The sequence below is a fragment of the Teleopsis dalmanni genome, chromosome X, assembly GCF_002237135.1.
Source record: "Teleopsis dalmanni isolate 2A chromosome X, ASM223713v2, whole genome shotgun sequence".
NCBI lineage: Eukaryota > Metazoa > Arthropoda > Insecta > Diptera > Diopsidae > Teleopsis > Teleopsis dalmanni.
This window is the reverse complement of record NC_051848.1, coordinates 34,701,460-34,723,433: the sequence shown is the minus strand read 5'-3', so window position 1 is coordinate 34,723,433 and position 21,974 is coordinate 34,701,460. Positions and strand designations below refer to the sequence as shown.

The window sequence follows — 21,974 nt, the reverse complement described above, 5'->3', positions numbered from 1 at the left end:
AATAAATTAATTAAGTAAAATTTAATTATTTAAAATAATAAAATTTAATTTAAATATATAAATTAAATAATTTTCTTTCATATTTGTCGAACACTTCACGAGTTAGCGTGTAAATCTAATGTTATGATATTAGAGCATGAATAAAAATAAATTAATTAAGTAAATTTTAATTATTTAAAATATGTAATAAAATTTAATATAAATATATAAATTAAATAATTTTCTTTCATATATGTCAAACACTTCACGAGTTAACATGTAAGTCATATGTTATGATGTTAAAGCATGAACAAAAATAAAAAACAACCCTGTCAAGAAAGCATGCTTGTCATTTCAACAAATTCCACTAAATGACTTATGGTAGTTCAATTTTTATGTTTAGTTAAATATTTATTAAATTAAGTTAAGATACATAGTACGAGTGTATTGGTTTTCTTAAGTGTTAGCTGTTAAGTGAATAAATTCTTATAATGGAAGAAATCGGAAAAGGGCAAGTGCGTGTACATTTCAAAACTAAGCAGGAGCAGTAAGTTACTTAAATATAATTCACAAATTGGTGATATGAATTGATATATGTGTTTAATTAGGTACGCAATTCCCGACATACCGTATGTCATTGATGAGACACTAACAACTGCAGAGTTAAATACATTTATCAACACATTACTAAAGCAAAGTGGCACTACAGAAAATAATGTTGATTTTGATTTCCTGTTGACCGGCGAATACTTGCATGGGCGTTTATGCGATACTTTACGGGAAAAACTAATATCCTTCGAGTCTGGTGTCGAATTAGAGTACGTAGAACGTTTTCCTGCACCTGAACCGCAAGATTGTCTACTACACGATGATTGGGTATCGGCAGTACACACGTGTGGAAAGTGGGTATTGACGGGTAGTTACGATTGCGTGTTGAATATATGGAATGTTAAAGGCAAACATATGCTAACGATATCTGGACACAATATGCCAGTTAAAGCGGTCACATGGATATCTATAGAAAATAATATAGGAAGATTTATATCATGTGGGCAAGATGCCCGTCCGAACATCTGGGAATGGCATATGGATAGCAACTCAGTTAATAATCTAGCTGTTTGTAAAGGTCACGAACGTGCTGTGGACTGTGTTGGTATGAGTCCAGATAACAGACGTTTCGCTACTGGCAGTTGGGACACAATGCTTAAAGTTTGGTCACTAGGTTAGTCTTAACCAGTTTTACTGGTATATTTGCTTGTGATATGAAAATTGACATACAATATTTATTCAAAATTATAGATGATGAGCCCATGAGTAATACATCAAAACAAATGAAGTTACAAACTGATAAAACAAAGGTAACTTTTCAGTAATTAGCGTTGGTGAACTCTCTAATTAAATAATTATGAACTATAATTTTGTAGGTACCAATACTGACATTGCAAGGACATCGTGAAAATGTTTCGTCAGTACAATGGATGGATTCGAATTGCATTTTAACAAGCAGTTGGGATCACACAATTAAAATATGGGATCTTAATATGGAAGGTGTTAAAAATGAAGTATTTGGAAATAAACCAATATTTGATGCTAGTTATTCAAAACTAAACAATTTAGTAGTAACTGCTTCAGCAGATAAGGTTTTACGTTTATATGATCCACGATCGAATAGTATGTATATAAAATAATTTCATTATAAACATTTTGATGTATTCATATCTTGCTTTCATACTTTTTTCAGATACTACTGTGGTACGTAACACATATCTAGGTCATCAACAGTGGGTTCAATCAGTTATGTGGTCAACTACTGAAGAGCACCTCTTTGTCTCTGCTTCCTATGACTGTCAAAATAAATTGTGGGATCGCAGAAGGTATTTAATTTATTTAAATTTAAAATAAAGCTAAAATTAATAAGCCTATCGCAGTTTAAGTTAAAATAAGGGAAATACTAAATTGTCTTTTGTAGAATATAATCTTTTTTAAATAGACTAAATTTTGATATTAAATTATTAGTGCTACCATTTTGGTATCAGATTTATTCGCGCACTTTTACCAGTAAAAACTAATAAAGGAACCAAAAATATAAAATACTTTGAAAAAATTTAAAATACTGTTATTTGCATTGGAAAACAAAAGATATAAAAAATATATATTCTATATTATACATATATAAATATATAAAATATATATTTTTCAATTTTTTTAAGGACAGTATAGTACAATGAAATTACTTTTTCTATATATACTTTTCGAAATTATTTATGTCCCTATTTTTTAAAATCATAGATGACTTATGGAATAATTCGAGTTAGGGAGATTTCACAGTCGTTTTAAAGTCAAGTTAGAAATAATGGTTTAATTTTTACAAATTTTAATTAATTAATTCATTTTTTTTTTAAATCTAATTTTTATTTATTTTATTGTCTATAAAAAACAAATTTGTGAAAGACCGTAAACAGTTTTCAGTCTTACACAAGACCGCTGCCAAAATACAAAAGACCTTTCAAACGATGTTTCGCAATATTTTTAAATGCGGTGAACTGAAAGATCGTTGCCAGAATTGCCCTGTGAATTTAGTTTAGTCAATTTAGTATAGCTCGCACAGCATATATTATTGTTTATACTCTTTATGCAAGCTAAGTATTGTACAGTATTATCACTTTTTTTAAAATTATTAAAGAAAGTACAATATTTATTGCGATTTTTAAAAGCTAAAAAAATATAGCGTGCAATCCTTCATATCATCCAATTGAAAATTTATTAAAATTTAGTCGATTTATTGTTGCAACTAAATACACTTTGAACCTACATTTTTTTTTAATTCGCTCTTTAATAATTCAACATCTTTGATCCTTGCGATTTTGGCTTGTAAAGATTTTTTCTACACTCTAAAAAAGTTATATTTAAATATTTTTAAAAATTATTGTACATAACAATTATTAATAATATTAAATTTTGAATTTATTTCTCGACTTGGTTTTTTTATAATGTTTTTTATGTATTTTATATAGATATATATATTTTATATAGATATACATATTTTATATAGATATACATATTTTATATAGATATATATATTTTATATAGATATATATATTTTATATATATATTATATATATATATTATATATATATATTATGACCTGTAACCATTTTTTTTATAAAATTAAAAGTTTATTTAATATTTTTTAATATATTCCCTATTTCAACTCTCCTTTGGAGTCATTTCATGCACGTTTTCCAGTGCAATATGGACAACGGAACCGAAAACGTAGCGCATGGATATAGATTTTTATTAATATTAATTAATGTTTATTAAATTCTTATCTTGATGATGACTCTCAAGGAAAATCAAAATATAGAATATATTAAAAAATATTAAAGAAATGTTTAATTTTATAAAAAAAAAAGTGAAACTTGTAGCCGGATATAAAATATATAAAAAAATTATTAATAATCTATATCGAAACGTATAATTAAAATATTTTAATTTATTATATTTATATTTATTAATATTTTAATATATTCTTTTTTTTTTTTAGTACCAAGGCGCCATTATACGATTTACTTGGGCATAAGGATAAAGTTATGGATATCGATTGGTCAAATCCGAAATATATTGTATCTGGTGGTACTGACAATTATTTACGTGTATACAAATTTTCAAACGTAACTAAGACAATTGAAGAAAATTGAATTTCGTTTAAAGAAATATAATGTTTGTATATAAATACTAAACTAATTTTTTAATTTTACGTTTAATGAGAAGATTTGCAAAATTAATACTGCTGGTTGGGTAAATTTTGTTTATTCTTATATGTTTCAATAACTTTGATTGATTTTGTCGGAATCATTTGATTTAATATATCAAGTTTTTATAAATACGAGGAGCGCAAAAAATTATTATATCAGAGATATATATTTGAGGATATATCACGAAAAACTTAACTGTACAGGCAGATGGAGAGATAAGAACAATACGTAGAATAATACTCCTTTAAAATTTACAATTATTAACATGTTTTTGTACGGAATTTTTATCAAAAATCGCACCTATTGTTGCACATATGTCAAGTTAAATGCGATAATGTAAAATGTGTGTTTACACCTGCAATTATTATTATTGTTTAGAATTTTATATAATTTTTGTTCGACTATAAGTCACTTTTTGTTAAAATTAAAATTCAAAGTTTGTTTAATATTTTTTTATATATTCTATATTTCGACTCTCCTTGAGAGTCATCATCAGGATCGAGATCTACAAAGATAGTTAGAACAATTTACAATATCTTAATTATTAGTTTCTTGGTTAATTTTGAATACATTAATTTTATTTACATAACAAAAATATATACAGCAAGCACACATTGTAAGTACATATATATATGTACTTATATATATATATATAAGAATTTAATGTAATGGTTATTAACATTAATTAATATTAATAAAAATCTATATCTACACGTCATGCTTTTGATACTATTGTCTATAATGCACTAATTTTCACTAATCATTTTTCTATAGACGTGGACCAAATTGTCGGTGTCTGTCTTGTAATTCATTCTTATATTTTGTGGTATTTGCAAGATATGTTGCAAAGAAGATTGTATATAGAATATCCGTATTCGTTACAAAGTCGGACCTAAAGATGGTGAAGTTGGAAATAATCGTGCATTTTGAGAGTGTTTGTTATTTTGTTTCCATATATAAGTTTCCATTCTATATAAAATCTTTGATCGACATTTTTTGTGGAATGGCAACACTATTAAACACAGTAGCTGTCATTGTATAAAAATACTAAATACAGAAGTTACGCCATCTCTTGGAAAATTCAGAAAACTGAGGTTATATACACCCAAAATACAATTGCATTCAACATTAAAGGCGTTCTAAAATCTTACAGTACAAGTATTGACCAAAAAGACTGAAAATGCAAAGAATTGTTTATTGATTGTAAACGACTTAAATTATTTTTGATATTTTAACACAATATATATCATAATTTCATTAATACAAATGTCTTGGCGTCTGTCCGTCCTTTTATTACATATAAAAAAGACTTTATACAAAATAAGTCAATAAAACAGAATTTCCAAAAAGGCAAGCATTGATAAAATATCGAAATATATAAGTAATATTACATTAAAAATAAATAAAATCGTATATGACTTGTTTTACTCGTTTTTATGTTAACTAAACACATATAATGGAATCAAAAATAATTAAATAAAAAATAATTAGCGTGTATTTTCTATAAATACATATTTGAATAGTAGAATCAATTATTTAAATAAATCAATATATGTTAATGTTACATAAATTATAAATTACTATAACAATAAATATTTTTATTACTGCATATTTCATTATTACCATACGGCAACACATTTTCACAATAAATAATTTAATACCTAGCGCATTGCCATAAGTAAATTTTGTAAACTGCGGCAACATAAGAAAATAATCGTAAAGAATAATAGTTTTTCATTTCTTTCTAAGTTGATATTAATTAGTATTTTTTTTATACATTTTAGTAAAAATAATTATATTATTATTAATATATTATAATTTAACTGCATATATTTTGTGACCTTTTAAAATACTTAATACACGTAAAAACTATGATAATATGTTCACAACAATGGCATGTATTTATTTTGAAATAATATAATCATTAATTAATTAATTTATTTGATAATATAAATATAATACAGAAAATATAATATTTAGTTGAAATTCAGTATTTAAACGAGTGCATAATAATTATGATGTATATTACTAACAAAAAAAACATAAAGATTTGATAATGCCTCTAAAATTATATAAGTATATTTATTGAAAATATAACCCAAAAGAACAAATCTGCTAAAACTGGTATTTTGCTTAAAAGAATTGGAAAACTATATGAAATTATTTAGTCAGCATCAGTCAACGGAATTTAAATAAATATGCTGTGTAAATTAAGATTAAAACCAATGCTTTAAATAAATTATTTTGTATAATAGTTGTAAATATAAAAACTGGGAAAAAATATATTACTTTTAGAGATTGGTCTTTTTGCAGTTTACTTTTTTCTATTTCATTAACATTATAAAATTATTTTTCATACAAATGATTTTTATTAACATTTCGAATACAAAAAAACTTATTTAAAAAAAAAAAATAAATTAAATTATGTTAGGGCTCGACATATAATAAATTAACTAAGCATAAAAGAGGAAAGAATACATCAACAACATAAGTAAAAACATTAAAATATTTTAAAATAATGTATATAAAATTAATAATGGAAAATAATCACATTCAAAAAAATGAAAAATAATATCGCCATATGTCATAGTCGCAGTGCTTCTATCATTTTATACGAATACGAATCATATTGTTACGATTTTTCAGAATAACATATTGCAATTTGACAAAACGATAACAAATATTGCTTAAAACCTATTCACACTGCATATCGGAATGTTATCCTAATTTTATTGCTAATGTTAATTTTTTTTTGAATGCGCTTGTAAACGATAATGCCGTATACTACTGCAATATATTATTTTTTATTATTTTACCTTCTGAGAACTATTTATATCACTACATTAATGTATTGTTGTAAATTATGAATTTAATTTTAAGTCGATTTTGTATTATTTAATTGTAGTTTTTATTGGTATATTTATATATAAAATCGAATTGTAATTTTTACTTGATTTTGTAACAAAGTGAATTAAAAATGATGAACAAGCAAAATTACAATCAAAATAATGATTACTTGCATTGTGTGAATAGGTTATTATATGACATATTAAAGAAATGTTAATTGTACTTAAAGTTTTATTCATTAAACCGAGCTATTAACCGGAATTTGTTTCTATTTAATTAAATTTTAAACAGATAATCTTAATTTCCATCTAATTTTTTTAATTTGCATTGACTCTTATATTCTTTCCATATTGCAAATTAGAAATTTAAGTGAAAAGTCTCTATAGGAAAATAATTTTGTAAAACAATTGTTAAAAATTTTTAAATTGTTCGAATTATAATATAATAAATATATTCATTCATTTTTATACATAATTAAGATATTTTAATGTAAAATATCTATGAACTCAACTATTAAATCAAAACAATTTATAGTTAATCGTCAGTTAACTACAATAGAAAATAAATAGGTTACTGGCTCCTAAAGAAACGGAACACTCCGTCAGTTGTTGATTTTTGTGTTGGTTTGTTAACTAAGAGAAACAGCTAAAACTATTTAGGTCGTGTGCGAGTTAGGCTAAGTTGCGTACTAAATGAGGGAAATTCTAAGTTGTGTCGATAATGTATTGATGTGTCGATACGTGTTGATAAATGGCAAAATGTGTGCAGTGCAAAAAATCCCAAATAATCTCCCATTTGGTTTAGCATCAACTTAGCCTAACTCGCACACGACCTTAAGCTAATGAAATTAAGAGTTTATTGTTTACTTTGGCATGAGCTGATTTATGCATGTAAAATAGCGTATTTGTTTATATTTTACATATAAAAGATATAATAAATATTTTTAATTTTGTTAATTCCGCTTGTGGGAAACTTATTTTTTAGGGTTGCATTTGTCATTTTTTACTTTAAATCAGTTGATTTATATATAATTTATGTAATATAAATTATTAAATATTATTTATATTTATTTATAATTAAAATATTAAATCATTTATATACATTGTGTATATCAATTACGTGGTCAATTTATAAAAACAAAGATTTTATTAAATACTTTCTTTCCCGTGCATTTGTTTACAGCTCAGATGTTGTTTGTTTTTGGTAATTTTCTTCATGGGAAATTTTATTTCTAAGGGTTGCATTTGATATTTTTCGCCTTGAAAGATTTTTGTATAATATGGTATGGTGTTATATGAAAGATTTTTGTATGGTAAATCATCCTCATTAGTGGGTATAATGAGAATAACCGCCTAAATGAAATAGCGTGAATGTGCTATAAGACTTAATGCATTCTAAAATGAATTCTTTCTTATTTGTTTTAGTTAATTATTAATAACATATGTGATTACTTTTCCAATAAGTTTAAACTAAAAACGCAGCATATAAATGTAAACTTTCAACATATTAATTATAAATTTTTTTCTGATTGGATGTTAAAATTCAGTAATTCAGTCAGTCAGTAAATGATAGATTGTTGGCCACACACATTTGCTTGCAGCCCTGGTTCGAAACCAATGAAGAAATAATGCAGTGCTTGTCAGAATGTGGTAGGCAGCAATGCAGAGTTTGAAAGAATCCAGTGAAAGAGGAATGAAAAACCGCTGTTTTTCTTTTCGTCTGCACGTCAAAGTAAAATAAAAACGAAGTTAAGATATTTCTGTGATTTTAATTGTATGTTAAACGTTTCTAAGTAAAAGAAAGTGATTATAATAAGTGCAACTTGAAAAAAGCAATTAGGCAAGTAAAGTCATAAACATTTTCAGTAAAACGTTGCGTTTTTGGCTAAACCATTGTTGTGTGTGTCTATTATGTATGCTACGGTTCGTGTGTTTGTACGCGTTTAGTGTATGTGTTAAAATTTTGCAAACTATACCGACTTTAAAGAAATTGTACAGTATTAATTGTGGTAAATAAAACTGAGATACGAGTACGAAAAAATAAGAAGTTTCCAAACAATAAAGTGACGGATTTGCATGATTTTATATTGCAGAACATTTTATAAAAGTTTCATAGAATTTTGCATATTTTGCTTCAAGGCTACTAAAAGAGTTCTGCTCATAGCGACGTCGACGTCGACGACGGCGTTTTTACCATTTACAAGTTCATACGCTTTGTGTTAGTTTAATGCGGCATGAGTTAGAACTTAATTGATTTTTTAATGATAAAATCGATTAAATAAAGTTGTTAAGAAGTTTAAAATAAAAAAAAATTTATTTCAATTATAAATTTGCAATAAATTTATCATCGTCTGCTGTCGTTTCTTTTGTCTGCCTTTTGTGTTTGTTCCCAAAATGGCCGCTAACATCTTCTCTGCTACTGTTTTTGCAGCAAAAATTGATTCCTGTGTGCTTTTAAACTCAGTACAGCAATTGAATTTTGCGTGAAGCTCGCAATTCCCAATATAACAATTAGCATAAAATATATGACTATTTCCAGCAGCTTCTGTCAACAGGGCTAGTAAGTCTGAAACTATTTTTTAAATATGATTTTGTAATGAACTATACGCATCCGTATTTATCACCCTCTGGTGCATACGTTAAGTTAAGGACTTAATTATGAAGACAGCAAGCATGTCTGAAGGACTTCATGTGTGTTTCTTTATGAGTGGACTTTGCAATTTGATAGAGGTTTTATCATTGTTCATTGTGTACATAAATTGCGCATCTGTGAATATATAAATATATTAATAAAGAAAAATTTTGTATTTAAAGGTTTTAAGAACAACGTTGATTTTCACCTTTAAACGCTTCTAGTACACAATTATGTCTTCGACATCGGCGGCCAGCGGAAGTGGGGGCAGCGGTAGAGATGCTGGGCGTAGTGGACGTAGTGGTGGTGGACATAATACTGGCATTGGCAATAGCGCTTCGGGCAGTTCAAGTGCCAGTAGTGTCTCAAATGAAGAGGCACGTCGAGACTCAAAACCAAATCCTAAAATATCGAAGGCACTAGGTACATCAGCTAAGCGTATACAAAAAGAGCTTGCCGAAATCACACTTGATCCGCCACCAAATTGCAGCGCGGGCCCTAAAGGCGATAATTTATATGAATGGGTGTCCACCATTTTAGGACCACCCGGATCAGTATACGAAGGAGGCGTATTTTTCTTGGACATTCACTTTTCACCCGAATATCCATTCAAGCCACCGAAAGTTACATTTAGGACACGCATATATCATTGCAATATAAATAGCCAAGGTGTTATATGTTTAGATATACTCAAAGATAATTGGTCACCAGCTTTGACTATATCGAAGGTCTTGCTATCCATTTGTTCCCTGCTGACTGATTGCAATCCTGGTAACTATTTCATTATTTTATTATATATTCAACACACATATATTGTTAATAATATATTCATAACACATTATTCTTAAAATAGCGAAAAGTCAAGAGATAAAAAGACACTCAATTAAATCTTAACAAATAATTATAATTAGAACTAAAAAATAAATAAAATAAATTAAAAATACCAAAATACAAGTTTGATAATTGCAATAAATAACATTAAAAAAGAAACAATGAAGATTATTTGAAAAATAATAATATAAAAATATATTTGAATAAAAGAAGAGTGCAATTGTTACATACTATTTTCTTTATTTTGCCATTATTAGCTCAAAGTTAATAATAGAGACGAGAATATAATAGAATAATTCATCAAAATATGTATAATCTATACAATTAATTAGAGAGAAAATTAAAACACAGTGAAAACACTTTTAAAATTTTTTTCGGGTCAACAATTTATCTATACCAATTTTTTTTTTTTTATCATTATTTGAACCATTTTGTCACAAAAAAAAGTTAGCTGAGGGGCAAGTACCCAGTAAAGAAGGTTATCATTATATATTGTAAATTATTTTAAGCGAATACCGGTGGGACCAGCCATTCTGCAAGTGTAATACGCTTTGATAGTGTTGAACGGCATTTGGTCGTCGAACTCAAGAAATGGGGCATAGATTCAGCCGTTCTGCTTCAATCTACACACCTAATTAAGTTCAAATGATCCTTGAAACCATCCAATTAAACAGACTGTGTTTCTTTCTACCTATTCACATACTAACTCATGTACAAATCTTTGTAATTCCTTGTTATTTGCATTATAGATCTCTGCGGGCTACAACAATAGGCAGACGTTTTCTTCGTTCAAAGCGAAAGTATTTTTCTTCAAAAGAACTGGCTTTGTGTAAAAATAGTAGACTAGTAACATTGCAGAGAGGTGCCTGTGTATGATTACGTCCATTTAATATAACTTTTATTGCATATCTTTACATATATGTTCCTTCATTTTGTACATTACATGTGTATTAATTTTATTTTAGTTTTGTATCTATTCTATTCTATCTATCCTTGATGAAGAATTTGTATCTATTCTATAATCTATTCTTGTGAGAGGCCAATGTTCCTACTGGACTGTAGTGCCAAATAAGAAGAAGATCTATTCTGCATTTTCAATTTAATCACTTAGTTTTTTGATGATGGTACAAATCATTAGATCCTATTGATTGATATGATTTACAGTCATTTTTTTATGGATTATTACTTAATTTTGTGACTTTATTTTAATGTTAGTGTTATCTCTATGGGCTTTATATGAATCTTGACTAACCTATGTAATGTTTGCTTAGACATTACGTTATGGAGACGTCGGAAAATATATAAATTGTATAGATTTTTTTGTCATCATGCGAAAGTCGAATCGATTTAGCGTAGGCCATTTGTTTTCTGTCGGATCCATATCCATTTGTCTACATAAATATCAGCAAATCAGTATTTTAGTTTTTGCGATAACTGATTGAAATTTTATATAGGATGCTGATTTGTAAAATTCATAATTTATTCAAAGGATTTTAAATCCTTTATTAGGAAGAACTAGTTTTAAAGTACTTGCAGTACTGGAGAAAATATTTTATTTCTTTGTACTTTTGTTGAATGGGAAATGTTATATTGTTACAATTGTTTAATTCTTTTTGAGAATCTAGTTAAAATATCTAGTTAGTCTAATTAAGAGGTATATATATATAGATGCACATATAAGCATTGATAATAGTTTCTCATAAGTTGAACATAAGAAGACTTCATCATAAATATAATGTAGATTTTAAAATAATGAAGCTATTATTCTTAGCTGTTATTACTAGGTATCCACTTAGGTTTAATGGCAATCAGTGTGACTAATAAATAAACAATTACAACATAATAATAATAAAAATAAATAATTTGTGAAGGGTTTGAACAGTAATAAAAAAACAATAACAAAATTTTAATTAATTTATTGAAATTTACCTGACTCATCATCAGTGATCTTTTACTTGGCACTATTGTATCAGTCAAATTTCAATAAATGAATCAAATGTTTGCTGTTGTTTTTGTCATTACTGTTCTCGAACCCTTCTAGTTCTCGAAACTATCACAGTGGTTTCAAATATATTGCAATATGTGTGTAAATTCTGAATAAATTTAATATTAATTATCATTTATTATTTAAAAAATATTTCTATTGATTCATCTAAACATTTCTTCCTATTTGAATGTGCATTAATATATTTTTATTATTTTAGCCGATCCTCTTGTTGGCAGCATCGCCACACAGTATCTACAAAATAGAGAGGAACATGATAGAATCGCCAGACTTTGGACTAAGAGGTACGTTAACATTGTACAATAAGGATGAGTGCTTTTTAAATTAATATATTTAAAAAAAAAATAATGAGAGACTACCACCATTTATATCAAAGCGGCTAGTTCTAAAATACGCCATTAGAATACTCTTTTTTTATACATTAAGTTGGGTTGATCTAATTTTTGATTGTAGGAAGAATATTTTAAAACAAGAAGTCAATTTTAATAGCAAAAAATATTTTATACATTAAGACTGAAAAGTTTTCGGAAATTCTCATTTAAAATTCGCGCGCTGTATATTTTTCGATATTTTAAGTTTATGTAGTTTGGCAGCACTGTCCTTAATTACTATGCCAAAAATGAGCGCGATCTGTCAGACAGTTCGTTTACGGCAGCTGTTGAAACCAGTTCACCTCAGTAGTGCGTTGCGAAATGTCTTCGACGGTCGTACGACCGTCCTGAAAGGCTTTGTACCACTCATAAACTTGAGTTTTCGATAAAACTGATTCCCCATAAGCCTTTTGTAGCATTCGCAACGATTCTGCACACGAAATTTCGTTCGAAACACAAAATTTGATGCAAACTCTTTGTTCAATATTTTTTTCCATTGTTTTTTTCGCAACGCACTACTGAGGTGAACTGGTTTCAACAGCTGCCGTAAACGAACTGTCTGACAGATCGCGCTCATTTTTGTCATATTAATTGTCCTTAATTGCTGCCAAACTACATAAACTTAAAATATCGAAAAATATACAGCGCGCGAATTTTAAATGAGAATTTCCGAAAACTTTTCGGTCTTAATGTATATATGGATTTTTACTTTAAAGTAATTTCTTTTCCTAATTTTAAATTCCTATGTTCGTATATATCTAAGGGAATTTTTTCACTTTTTCACAAAAATCTTCAACATTTTGTCACTTCTGTTTATGAATTTAAAGTAATTTTCATTGTTATAAGACATTTCGTTTAATATAGTATACATATTTATATATCTTTTATATATCTTTTGAATTTTGAAACAGCACAAGGGTGTATTCCAAAGTAAACAAGATTTTTCGTTTATAAAATTTAATAATAACTTATAATTATTTTATTTAAAATAATTTCTTCCTGATACAATACATTGTTTTTACATAGTTTTACAATCTTGATTTAGTATTCTAGATATCTTTAGTACTTTTTAGATATCTATTAAAAGGCTAATTGAAAGAATTCATTATTTTTTTCGAAAATATGAAAGTCCAAGGTGTCGAATCAAATAAGAAATGGGTGGTGATTATTGACCTTGACAATAGGTGACTTCAATACAAATATTTTTAAAAAAAATTTTAGTTTTGAAAAGTTAAGCAGTATTTGGTTTGGGGTGAATAATAGTAATAGACTTACTAATATGTGACAAGTACCTGCTCAGTACATGACTGTGTTCTAGCCCAAGTTTAGCCAGTATCCCCCAGAGTTTCCAACTTACATGGTATGTGTTTTGCTAGGATCCGTATCAATATCCTTCTAAAAAATTAATATTATTAAGAGCAGAAATACAGTATTTTACGGACGAATGGTCCTAATGGCGTAGACAAAGGTTTAAGAAACCCTGCTCTACTGTACTGACAACACAGTTTTGTTGTTGTGTTTGATAAGATATTTTTTCGAAAAAATAATAATTTTTAATAATTAGATTTATATATTATTATATACTAATGTATTTTTTTAAAAACTATTAATGCAAAAAATTAAAATTAATTTCATCCTTTTTCTTATTACAGATATGCAACATGATTTCTCTACTTAAGAATCAACTAATTCACGAATATTTGCAACATAATTGCAAATATAAAAATTATTATTAAATAAAGCGTAATATAAAAAAAAAACATTTAAAAAACAAAAAAAAAAATTATAAATTTATCCTATCATAAAAATAATCACCAACAATTAATTATAAAGTAATAAAGTAAAAGTCGATAGAACGAATGGTCATTTTATATATATAACTATTATCCTATGAGCAAGGCGAAAAAACATTGACTCCACAAGGAATCAAATTCAGTTAAGTTAATATACAAATAAAGAAAATAATGTATAATATTGTTTATATTTTGTAATTAATTTTATGTGTAATTTTACTATTTACTTTTAAATGTTTTACATATTATTTTGGAGCGTTTGTGGCTGGCTATATTTTGTTCTGTACTGATAAAATAATAATACATAATTAAATTTAAATAATATCCAATTAATTTTTTGCATTTAAGCAATCAATTCGAATGTGTTCAGCTAATTTTTAGATGCTCCTGTTTTGTAATTATATTTGTTCGTATATGCTTTAACAGATTATTTTTCTATGTTTTCTCTGAATATGTATATATGTATAAATATATATATATATACATATATTTATTTTTGTTCATGGTTTCTTTGTTTGTTTATTTTGTTTATTTTTAAAATTAAAATTCAAATTCACATGAATGAACCAAGTAAATTATTTTTGTTTAATGTATTTTGTTTAATATATACGAAACTTTAATTTAATGTAAAAATATTATTAGGTTTTTTATTATAGAAAGAAGCTGATACCTTAATGTAACTAAATTTATATAAATAAATGTGTGTAAATCTCCCAATGAAATCTTTAAAATCGACACTTCAATATAATGCTTATCATTTTAAAAAGACAAAATATTCAAAATATTTTTTTAAATATTTTTTTAAATATTTTTTTAAATATTTTTTTAAATATTTTTTTAAATATTTTTTTAAATATTTTTTTTTGCTTAATATTACTTAATGAAAACATTAGTTATAATAATTTAAAAATACGAATACATGAGATATTATACATCAATTTGAAATTAAAAACAACAGCAGCAATAAACTGAAGAAATCCAAAAAAAAAAAAAAATAGCTAACAATATATAGATATTTCTCAATTCTTCCAAAAGAAAGTGTCTTGTAGGATTATACTTCTCAGCATGTACCTTCTGCTCAAAAAGTACTCGGATTTTGTAAATAAAACACACAAACTTAAATTTTATTCCAAATTTATTTTATCTCCTTCAAAATATGCTCCTTCTGAAGCGATACACATATGCCAACGCTTAACCCAATCTTCCATACACTTTTCGTAGGCCCGTGCAGGCATGGCTTTTAGTTCCTTCAACGAATTATCTTTTACCGATTCAATCGACTCAAAATGCTTACCACGAAGGGGCAATTTGAGTTTCGGAAACTGGAAAAAGTCGCACGGCACCAGATCTGGCGAATATGGTGCCTTAGCGATGATAGTAGTGCCGTGTTTGGTCAAAAAATCGCGTACAACAAGAATTTTTCATAGTAAAAATCGCTAAATGCACTTGAGTCTCACATTAACAGCTGCTGTAAACAAACTAAGTGACAGTTGGCGCTCAAATTTGTACCATATGTCAAGAAAGGATGTACGAACATAACAAAAAATTTTTTGAAAAAAGTCTATTACTTAAGGAGTAGTTAACAAACAACAAAATTCGGGTACTTTTTGAGCAGAAGGTATATGTAATGGAAGTAGAGAAGAAAAACCAACTGAGATATTAGCTACGTCTCAGCAAACAATGATCTGTATATTTTTTTACTGAAATACAGTATGGATCACAAATGAAACTAATTGGCAACGCATAATAATTATGTTTACCACACCAAAGTGCTTGTTTATTGCCTGTTTTGTATTCATACTGTACCGTATCATATGATATCATCGCATTTTTCATTAATCACGTTTCACTTTTAATTTGCACATACATTATACATTGTACCAGAATGTGAACCAGCTCAATTTATAGTTCACCGCAATGTTTCATATATTCGTTGTTCACGTCATTGTTTGTTAAAATACAGATATAGATTGAATGTAATTTGTAGTGAAAATACCTAATACTAATACTTTCAAATTATTTGAAATTTTGAATTATAAGGACGTGAATAATTTTGTCTTACCTATTGTGTTTCAAAATAATATGTCAATGAACTGATCAAAGGTATTGCTTCAAAATGTTGCGCCCGTCTGCCATCGCATGTCGCATGTTGACTATCTTCATGCAGAATCTAAAATGCATCTTGTAATAGAACATGACCAACTACTGTCCAAGCAACATTGTCTTGTTCCCATTGAATGGGAACATTTTTGATAGGTTGTTCTCTTCAAGATGCATTCGTCTATCTCTTTCTGCATATCATAGATATATCGATACTTATCGCAATAAAGTTAATATCGGTGAAGTCAAATATATACGTGGACTAACAGCTCTTTACACAGTTACAGTATCTACTTCGAGACCAACGTTGCACTGCAACAAAGTTCTCAATAGGTCCGTGCCTGATATTCCAGGTAGAACAACGCCTTCCCCACGCAGTAAGAACTATTCTAACTCAATTGGGAACGCGATAAAGCTTAACAATTGTCATGTATAATACATTAATCCTCAATTGTAGCTCTTTTTTTCATGAAGTTGTTTTTTTTTTGGGTATAGGATTAGTTTGGGTTCAAAGCTCTAACTTGTTTATTGAGATTACATAAAGTAAATATATTTCTAAATATATCGTTGTACCTAATTCTAAATACAATTAGAATATTATGTCTCCAATTTCAATTACTCTAAACAATTATTTGTATGGCACGAATGTTAAATTTATTTTGATTATAAGATTTGATATGAAAATATAGAATTTTATTTTTTTTTTAATCGATTATAAGTACATATGTAGTCCTTACTTTTGACAAAATAATACTTAACTTCATTTGTTTAGTGGGTTCAGTCTTTGACAATTGCAAGTTGGTGTTTTGCCTTTAATATTTAAATAAATTTTTTTAAGAGGTTTTCGAACAGTAGTGAACTACAGCAACAAAAATTCTTTTTTATATTATTTTAATTAATTGAATTTTTGGCTGACCATACAGCTGTTTCAGGTATTGCCAAATAATCATCATCAGTGGTCTTGGAATTACTTCTTGTATTTAATTATTCGTAAATAAATTTTTTTATAAGATTTATGTCATATATATATAAATAGTCGCAATCTACAAAAAATTGTTTTAACCTCTGTTGATCTCTTTTACAGTAATAGGAAGTTATTTTTGTTGTTGATATTAAATTGTTTATATTAGTCTGATGAAGTGATAAACAATAATCCAATCAAGGCGTAAAGAGGGGTTTTGAAGATATCTCAAGTTAATGAAGAGTAAAAGTGCTCAAGTGCACTGGCTCAAATAGCTTCAACATAATAATAGAAATAAAAAAATTATTTGGATGTTGATACAGAATATACTTTTAATGTCAATAATATTCAAAATATCATATGTTGTGTATCATGTATTGTCTATCATGTATTGTCTATCATATATTGTCTATCATGTATTGTGTATCATGTATTGTCTATCATGTATTGTCTATCATATATTGTCTATAATGTATTGTGTATCATGTATTGTCTATCATGTATTGTCTATCATGTATTGTCTATCATGTAGTGTGTATCATGTATTGTGTTCCAGTGTTCTTTGAAACAAGCACTAAAACATATATCATCTACATGTTTTTGTATTTTGTTCTTTAAGTGATTATTTAGTATTGATATTTCGAGCTTTCATGGATGCATACTCTAACATTCAGTCTTACTCCCAGCGCAGAATAAAAAGGAATAAAAATTTTTTGCGTTTTGTACTAATAATTTCAGTCTTCCATATGTTACCCCATTTCATCACTTATCCAATGTCATATTTAATTTTATTTGCATGAGATAAAGGAATATATTTATGATATAGCCATGATAAACCGTTAATGATATTAGCTAACATATATATATAGAGAGAGAGAGATAGAGCTAGATAAGAGAGAGAGTCAGAGTGTAAAAGGGTGTGAGAGAGTGTTTGGTACTACTTAAATTATTAAAATAAATAAATTATTTCATATTCTTAAAATCTTTATATGTAGCTATGTGAATTAGGTTGTACATCCTTTCTTTATTAATTAATTATTTCACGGCAAATGCAAATCATCAGTTAATTGTTGTTGTGTTGTAATATTTAGACTGTCCTTGTTGTCATATCCATGTGTATTTGTAACGAAATTTTTAATGTCGTACATAATACGATAGATTATTCACGATCTCGCTTTACGAGCCTAGTAATCGAGTAACATAGAAATAGTGCAAAGTACCATTCGAGTATTATATTATTCGTTTACCGAGCTCGAGATCGTGAATACTCCTAAAATCTAAAATTAATTCGACTTATTTGTTTATCAGTTAAAAACACTTAAGACTTAAGATGAAAGTATTCAAATTATAAAAATTGATGTGAAAGCAAAAATTGTATCTTACAGAACTTAAATGTAAAACTTAAAATTTTATAGAAAATAATTGTAAAATTAATAAAGAAAAAGAAAAACGCTAAGACTTAAAAAACAAATGACAAAATATCTGACTTTTTTTTTTAAATATAATTTTTTATTTTTAATTTTTTCGAAATATAATTTTTCTCTTCAGTGTAGTTTTTAAATGTGATATTTTTGGCGTTTGATGAAATTACTAAGGCAAAAACAAAATTAAGCAACAAAAATAAATTGCAACAAAATACGAATTTGCATATAAACTTGCTAAAGAACATATATATATATATATATATGTATATATATATATACATACAAAATAAGTATAACGTAAAACTGTAATTTTAATTTAATTGTAATGTAATAATTTAATTATAATTTCCTACTTTTTATAAATTAATTTTCCTATATAAATTAACAAATGAAAAAGGAAGAAAGTTAAATAATGAAATGATTAACGTGTCAAGATGTAATAGTAAAAAAACTCTCGCAGTAAAAAAAAAGAAAGAAATTTTCTCAAATTAAAATTTTTAATTAACATTGATGTGTAATAAATAAAAAAAAAAAACAAAAAATATATATGAAAAATAAAAAACCCAAAAAATGTTAAAAAATATAAAACTAAAAAATTTTTGTAAGAATTTCTTTTTATTTTGCTATTTTTTTTTTATTATGTGAATTAAAAATAAGTTATTTCGCTTTCGGTAAGGTACCGTATCAGTAGAACAGAACTGTTGCTGTTGATAGGTAATCTGACGTATTTTTCTTGTTGTTAACATTAGGTCTGTTCCACGAGTTCCTCGTAGTAAAACTCAAGTAAAACAAAAGTAAAGTACAAACTGAAAGCGTAACACAAATAAAGTGCCATATTACGCCCTTTACAGAGATTTTCATGGAACAGCTTTGTGTAAAATTTGGTGAGAACACCAGTGCCGCGCAAATAAACAATACAAAAATTTGAACTCAAACCAAAACGCCTGATTCACACATCAAAACAAATTTTACTTGAAATAAAATATACGAGTAAAGTCTGTGTAGCATTTTCAAATTTCGACAGGGATCTTACGCTCACTCAGATGCTCTCACTTACTCGAAAATTTTTGTAGGACACTTTTATATTCAATATTTTTATAAGGTTTCAAAACGTTGGTCAAAACATTCGTCATGGTATGACCAAAAAAAATCGCCCTATTTTAACATGCAGAGGTTCGGCAAAATTTAAGAGTTTTCCTGGCTACACTTAACATAAATGTTTTAATTGACTTTGATCTATCTTGTTTAACTGATAGACTTGTTGATTTGATTCATTGCTTCCTGCTTAAATACCAATCAGAATTATAATATTTAAAATGCTTTATCGAAAAAATCAACGCCTACGAAACCAATAACAACTTACGAGGCTTTAGAGTTCATGAACTTCATCTACTTAGGTGTGAAAATTCTTACCACAACCGAGCAACCTCTTTTTATTAGTTCCCGTCGATCCTATGTGAAGCAAAGATCCATAATTAGATTCTTCCGTTCCCTTCTGTTGGATGCAGCCGTCTTCACTTCTCAAAGATTTTCCAATGGTAGCAACTTCAATACCAAGTTGCCTGCGTCATGTATGAGCCGTCCTCTTCGTTGGCTTCCTTGCGCATTCCCATCTATGGCCATGTGGGTAATCACGTCTTGGGACCTCCATAGTATGTGGTCTAACCAGCTCCACTTGCGCATGCGTATCTCCTGAGAAGACTCTTTTTGCTTTTTGTTGTCAAAATATAAGCAATATTTGACGCAGACATCGATTGAAGAGGGTTTACAGTTTTTGTGTATTTCGTAATGATCTATTATACGATTCGTACTAATAGAACAACGTCGATTTAACGCTGGAGTTATAAATATTCAATTTTGTACGGGTAGAGAGGTTACGAGTCTTCCATACTGGCATGAATCGCCCATACGCTTATCTTGCTTTTTGAATGTGATTAGCAATGCTCAAACTGCCTCCTCCGCTGCTAGTAAAAACTGCCAAGGTAGCAGATATTGTTGCTGTTGATTACTCATATTGATGCACAGTATTTTTGTTTTCGCACAGTTGAAGTTTAGCTGCGTCCGAAAGTTTGTGAAGTTTTTCTAACATATTTTCATAAGAGTGGGTTAGAAGACAAATATCATTGGCATGATTAAGGTCTCCTAGTCATTCTTGTGAATAACGTAGGGACCACGAGTGATGATTTATCGCTTTCTTCATTATTTTGTCAAGGACGATGTTGAATAACACCGGGGAAAGCACGCAATGTTTTCAGTAACATGATCAGGCTATATCTAGGTAGTTTTATGTATCATTTTATGTGAAAACAGTGTGTCGTCTATTACTAAGTTGTTTGCCGCGCACATTGCAGTGAGTAATTATCCATTCTCCATTATGTGGTTCCTATTGTTTCTAGAAGATTATTGTTGTCTGCACTAACCTGTGTAATAAAGTCGCCGATTACTATAAGAATATCTCTTCGGTTTGCAGTAAAGATTGTTCTATCTCTTTTATCATAAAATTCTTTTTTAATAGCAAATATAATTCTCATACTGTTTTCTCATATTTTTTTATATATAGCAATAGATAACTTAATAATATAGTATTTATCACTAATATAATTTATGTTACATATTATGTTTACCCAAAACAAATTTACTATTTTACTTGATATTATAAGGTTCTTCAGTTGATTTGTTATTCGTTCACATATTTTTTTTGTATTTAATGCGGGATACGTTTTAGAAATAGCGCAAGTATATAGCTAAAATCTACATAGAAATTTAACCCTCTTTAGTATCTCTAAGAACCAATAGGTCTATATGTGATTAAGACCCTGCCAGATTTACCTAACGTATCCTATTAATATATTAATGTTTATACCTTTCGTGAACAGTTCGCACCAGTAGCAGCAACGCAATATAAAAATTATCAGTTGAATTTATGTGAATTTGGTTGTGGAGCGACCAGTTCTGCGCTCTTTCATTCAGAGCCAGTTCTAAAAATACTTACCACAACCAAGGAAACTCTTTAGTTATTTAATAGCACCTATGCTTGTAATGTTCTTAAATTTTCTAAAAATATATGATTTAATGGTAAATATAACCAGACATTTTTTGATATCGAATCAGTCTATTTTGACGCCAGTTAGATCGTTCTTGTTGGATCATATAAATTATTATCTTAAACTTCTTGTATTTGCAATACTAACATCCCCCCTTTCTAGTTTACTTTCACGTCTGTAACTTTACCAGTCATGCTATTCCGTTAATTTAAACCGAATAATCTTATTTTTTT

At 27.7% G+C, this 21,974-nt stretch overlaps 2 protein-coding genes across 7 annotated transcripts; both read left to right on the top strand.

Moving 5' to 3' along the window:
* The first annotated feature begins 318 nt into the window (after positions 1-318).
* LOC119690185 (ribosome biogenesis protein WDR12 homolog) lies at positions 319-3,713 on the top strand. The gene is made up of 6 exons (XM_038105191.1): positions 319-526; positions 588-1,201; positions 1,279-1,337; positions 1,404-1,650; positions 1,721-1,853; positions 3,524-3,713. Exons 1-6 carry the CDS (start codon positions 471-473, stop codon positions 3,675-3,677), a joined length of 1,263 nt encoding a protein of 420 aa, XP_037961119.1. The 5' UTR covers positions 319-470; the 3' UTR covers positions 3,678-3,713.
* A 4,452-nt stretch (positions 3,714-8,165) lies between these two features.
* On the top strand, positions 8,166-14,195 carry LOC119689527 (ubiquitin-conjugating enzyme E2-24 kDa). 6 transcript variants are annotated; one of them, XM_038104369.1, is made up of 5 exons: positions 8,909-9,140; positions 9,225-9,330; positions 9,395-9,983; positions 12,248-12,332; positions 14,072-14,195. In XM_038104369.1, exons 3-5 carry the CDS (start codon positions 9,446-9,448, stop codon positions 14,082-14,084), a joined length of 636 nt encoding a protein of 211 aa, XP_037960297.1. In that variant the 5' UTR covers positions 8,909-9,140; positions 9,225-9,330; positions 9,395-9,445; the 3' UTR covers positions 14,085-14,195. The 6 variants fall into 6 exon arrangements, with proteins under 6 accessions (XP_037960294.1, XP_037960299.1, XP_037960297.1 ...); XM_038104366.1 differs by lacking the exons at positions 8,909-9,140; positions 9,225-9,330 and adding an exon at positions 8,166-8,420; XM_038104371.1 differs by lacking the exons at positions 8,909-9,140; positions 9,225-9,330 and adding an exon at positions 8,493-8,589.
* Positions 14,196-21,974: the final 7,779 nt, after the last annotated feature.

Coding starts and splice junctions, on each gene's coding strand:
- LOC119689527 (XM_038104366.1), top strand. CDS start 9,446: ATGTCTTCGACATCGGCGGCCAGCGGAAGTGGGGGCAGCGGTAGAGAT. Junction 9,984..12,247: donor GCTGACTGATTGCAATCCTG/GTAACTATTTCA, acceptor TTATTATTTTAG/CCGATCCTCTTGTTGGCAGC.
- LOC119690185 (XM_038105191.1), top strand. CDS start 471: ATGGAAGAAATCGGAAAAGGGCAAGTGCGTGTACATTTCAAAACTAAG. Junction 1,202..1,278: donor GCTTAAAGTTTGGTCACTAG/GTTAGTCTTAAC, acceptor TCAAAATTATAG/ATGATGAGCCCATGAGTAAT. Junction 1,338..1,403: donor TACAAACTGATAAAACAAAG/GTAACTTTTCAG, acceptor ATAATTTTGTAG/GTACCAATACTGACATTGCA.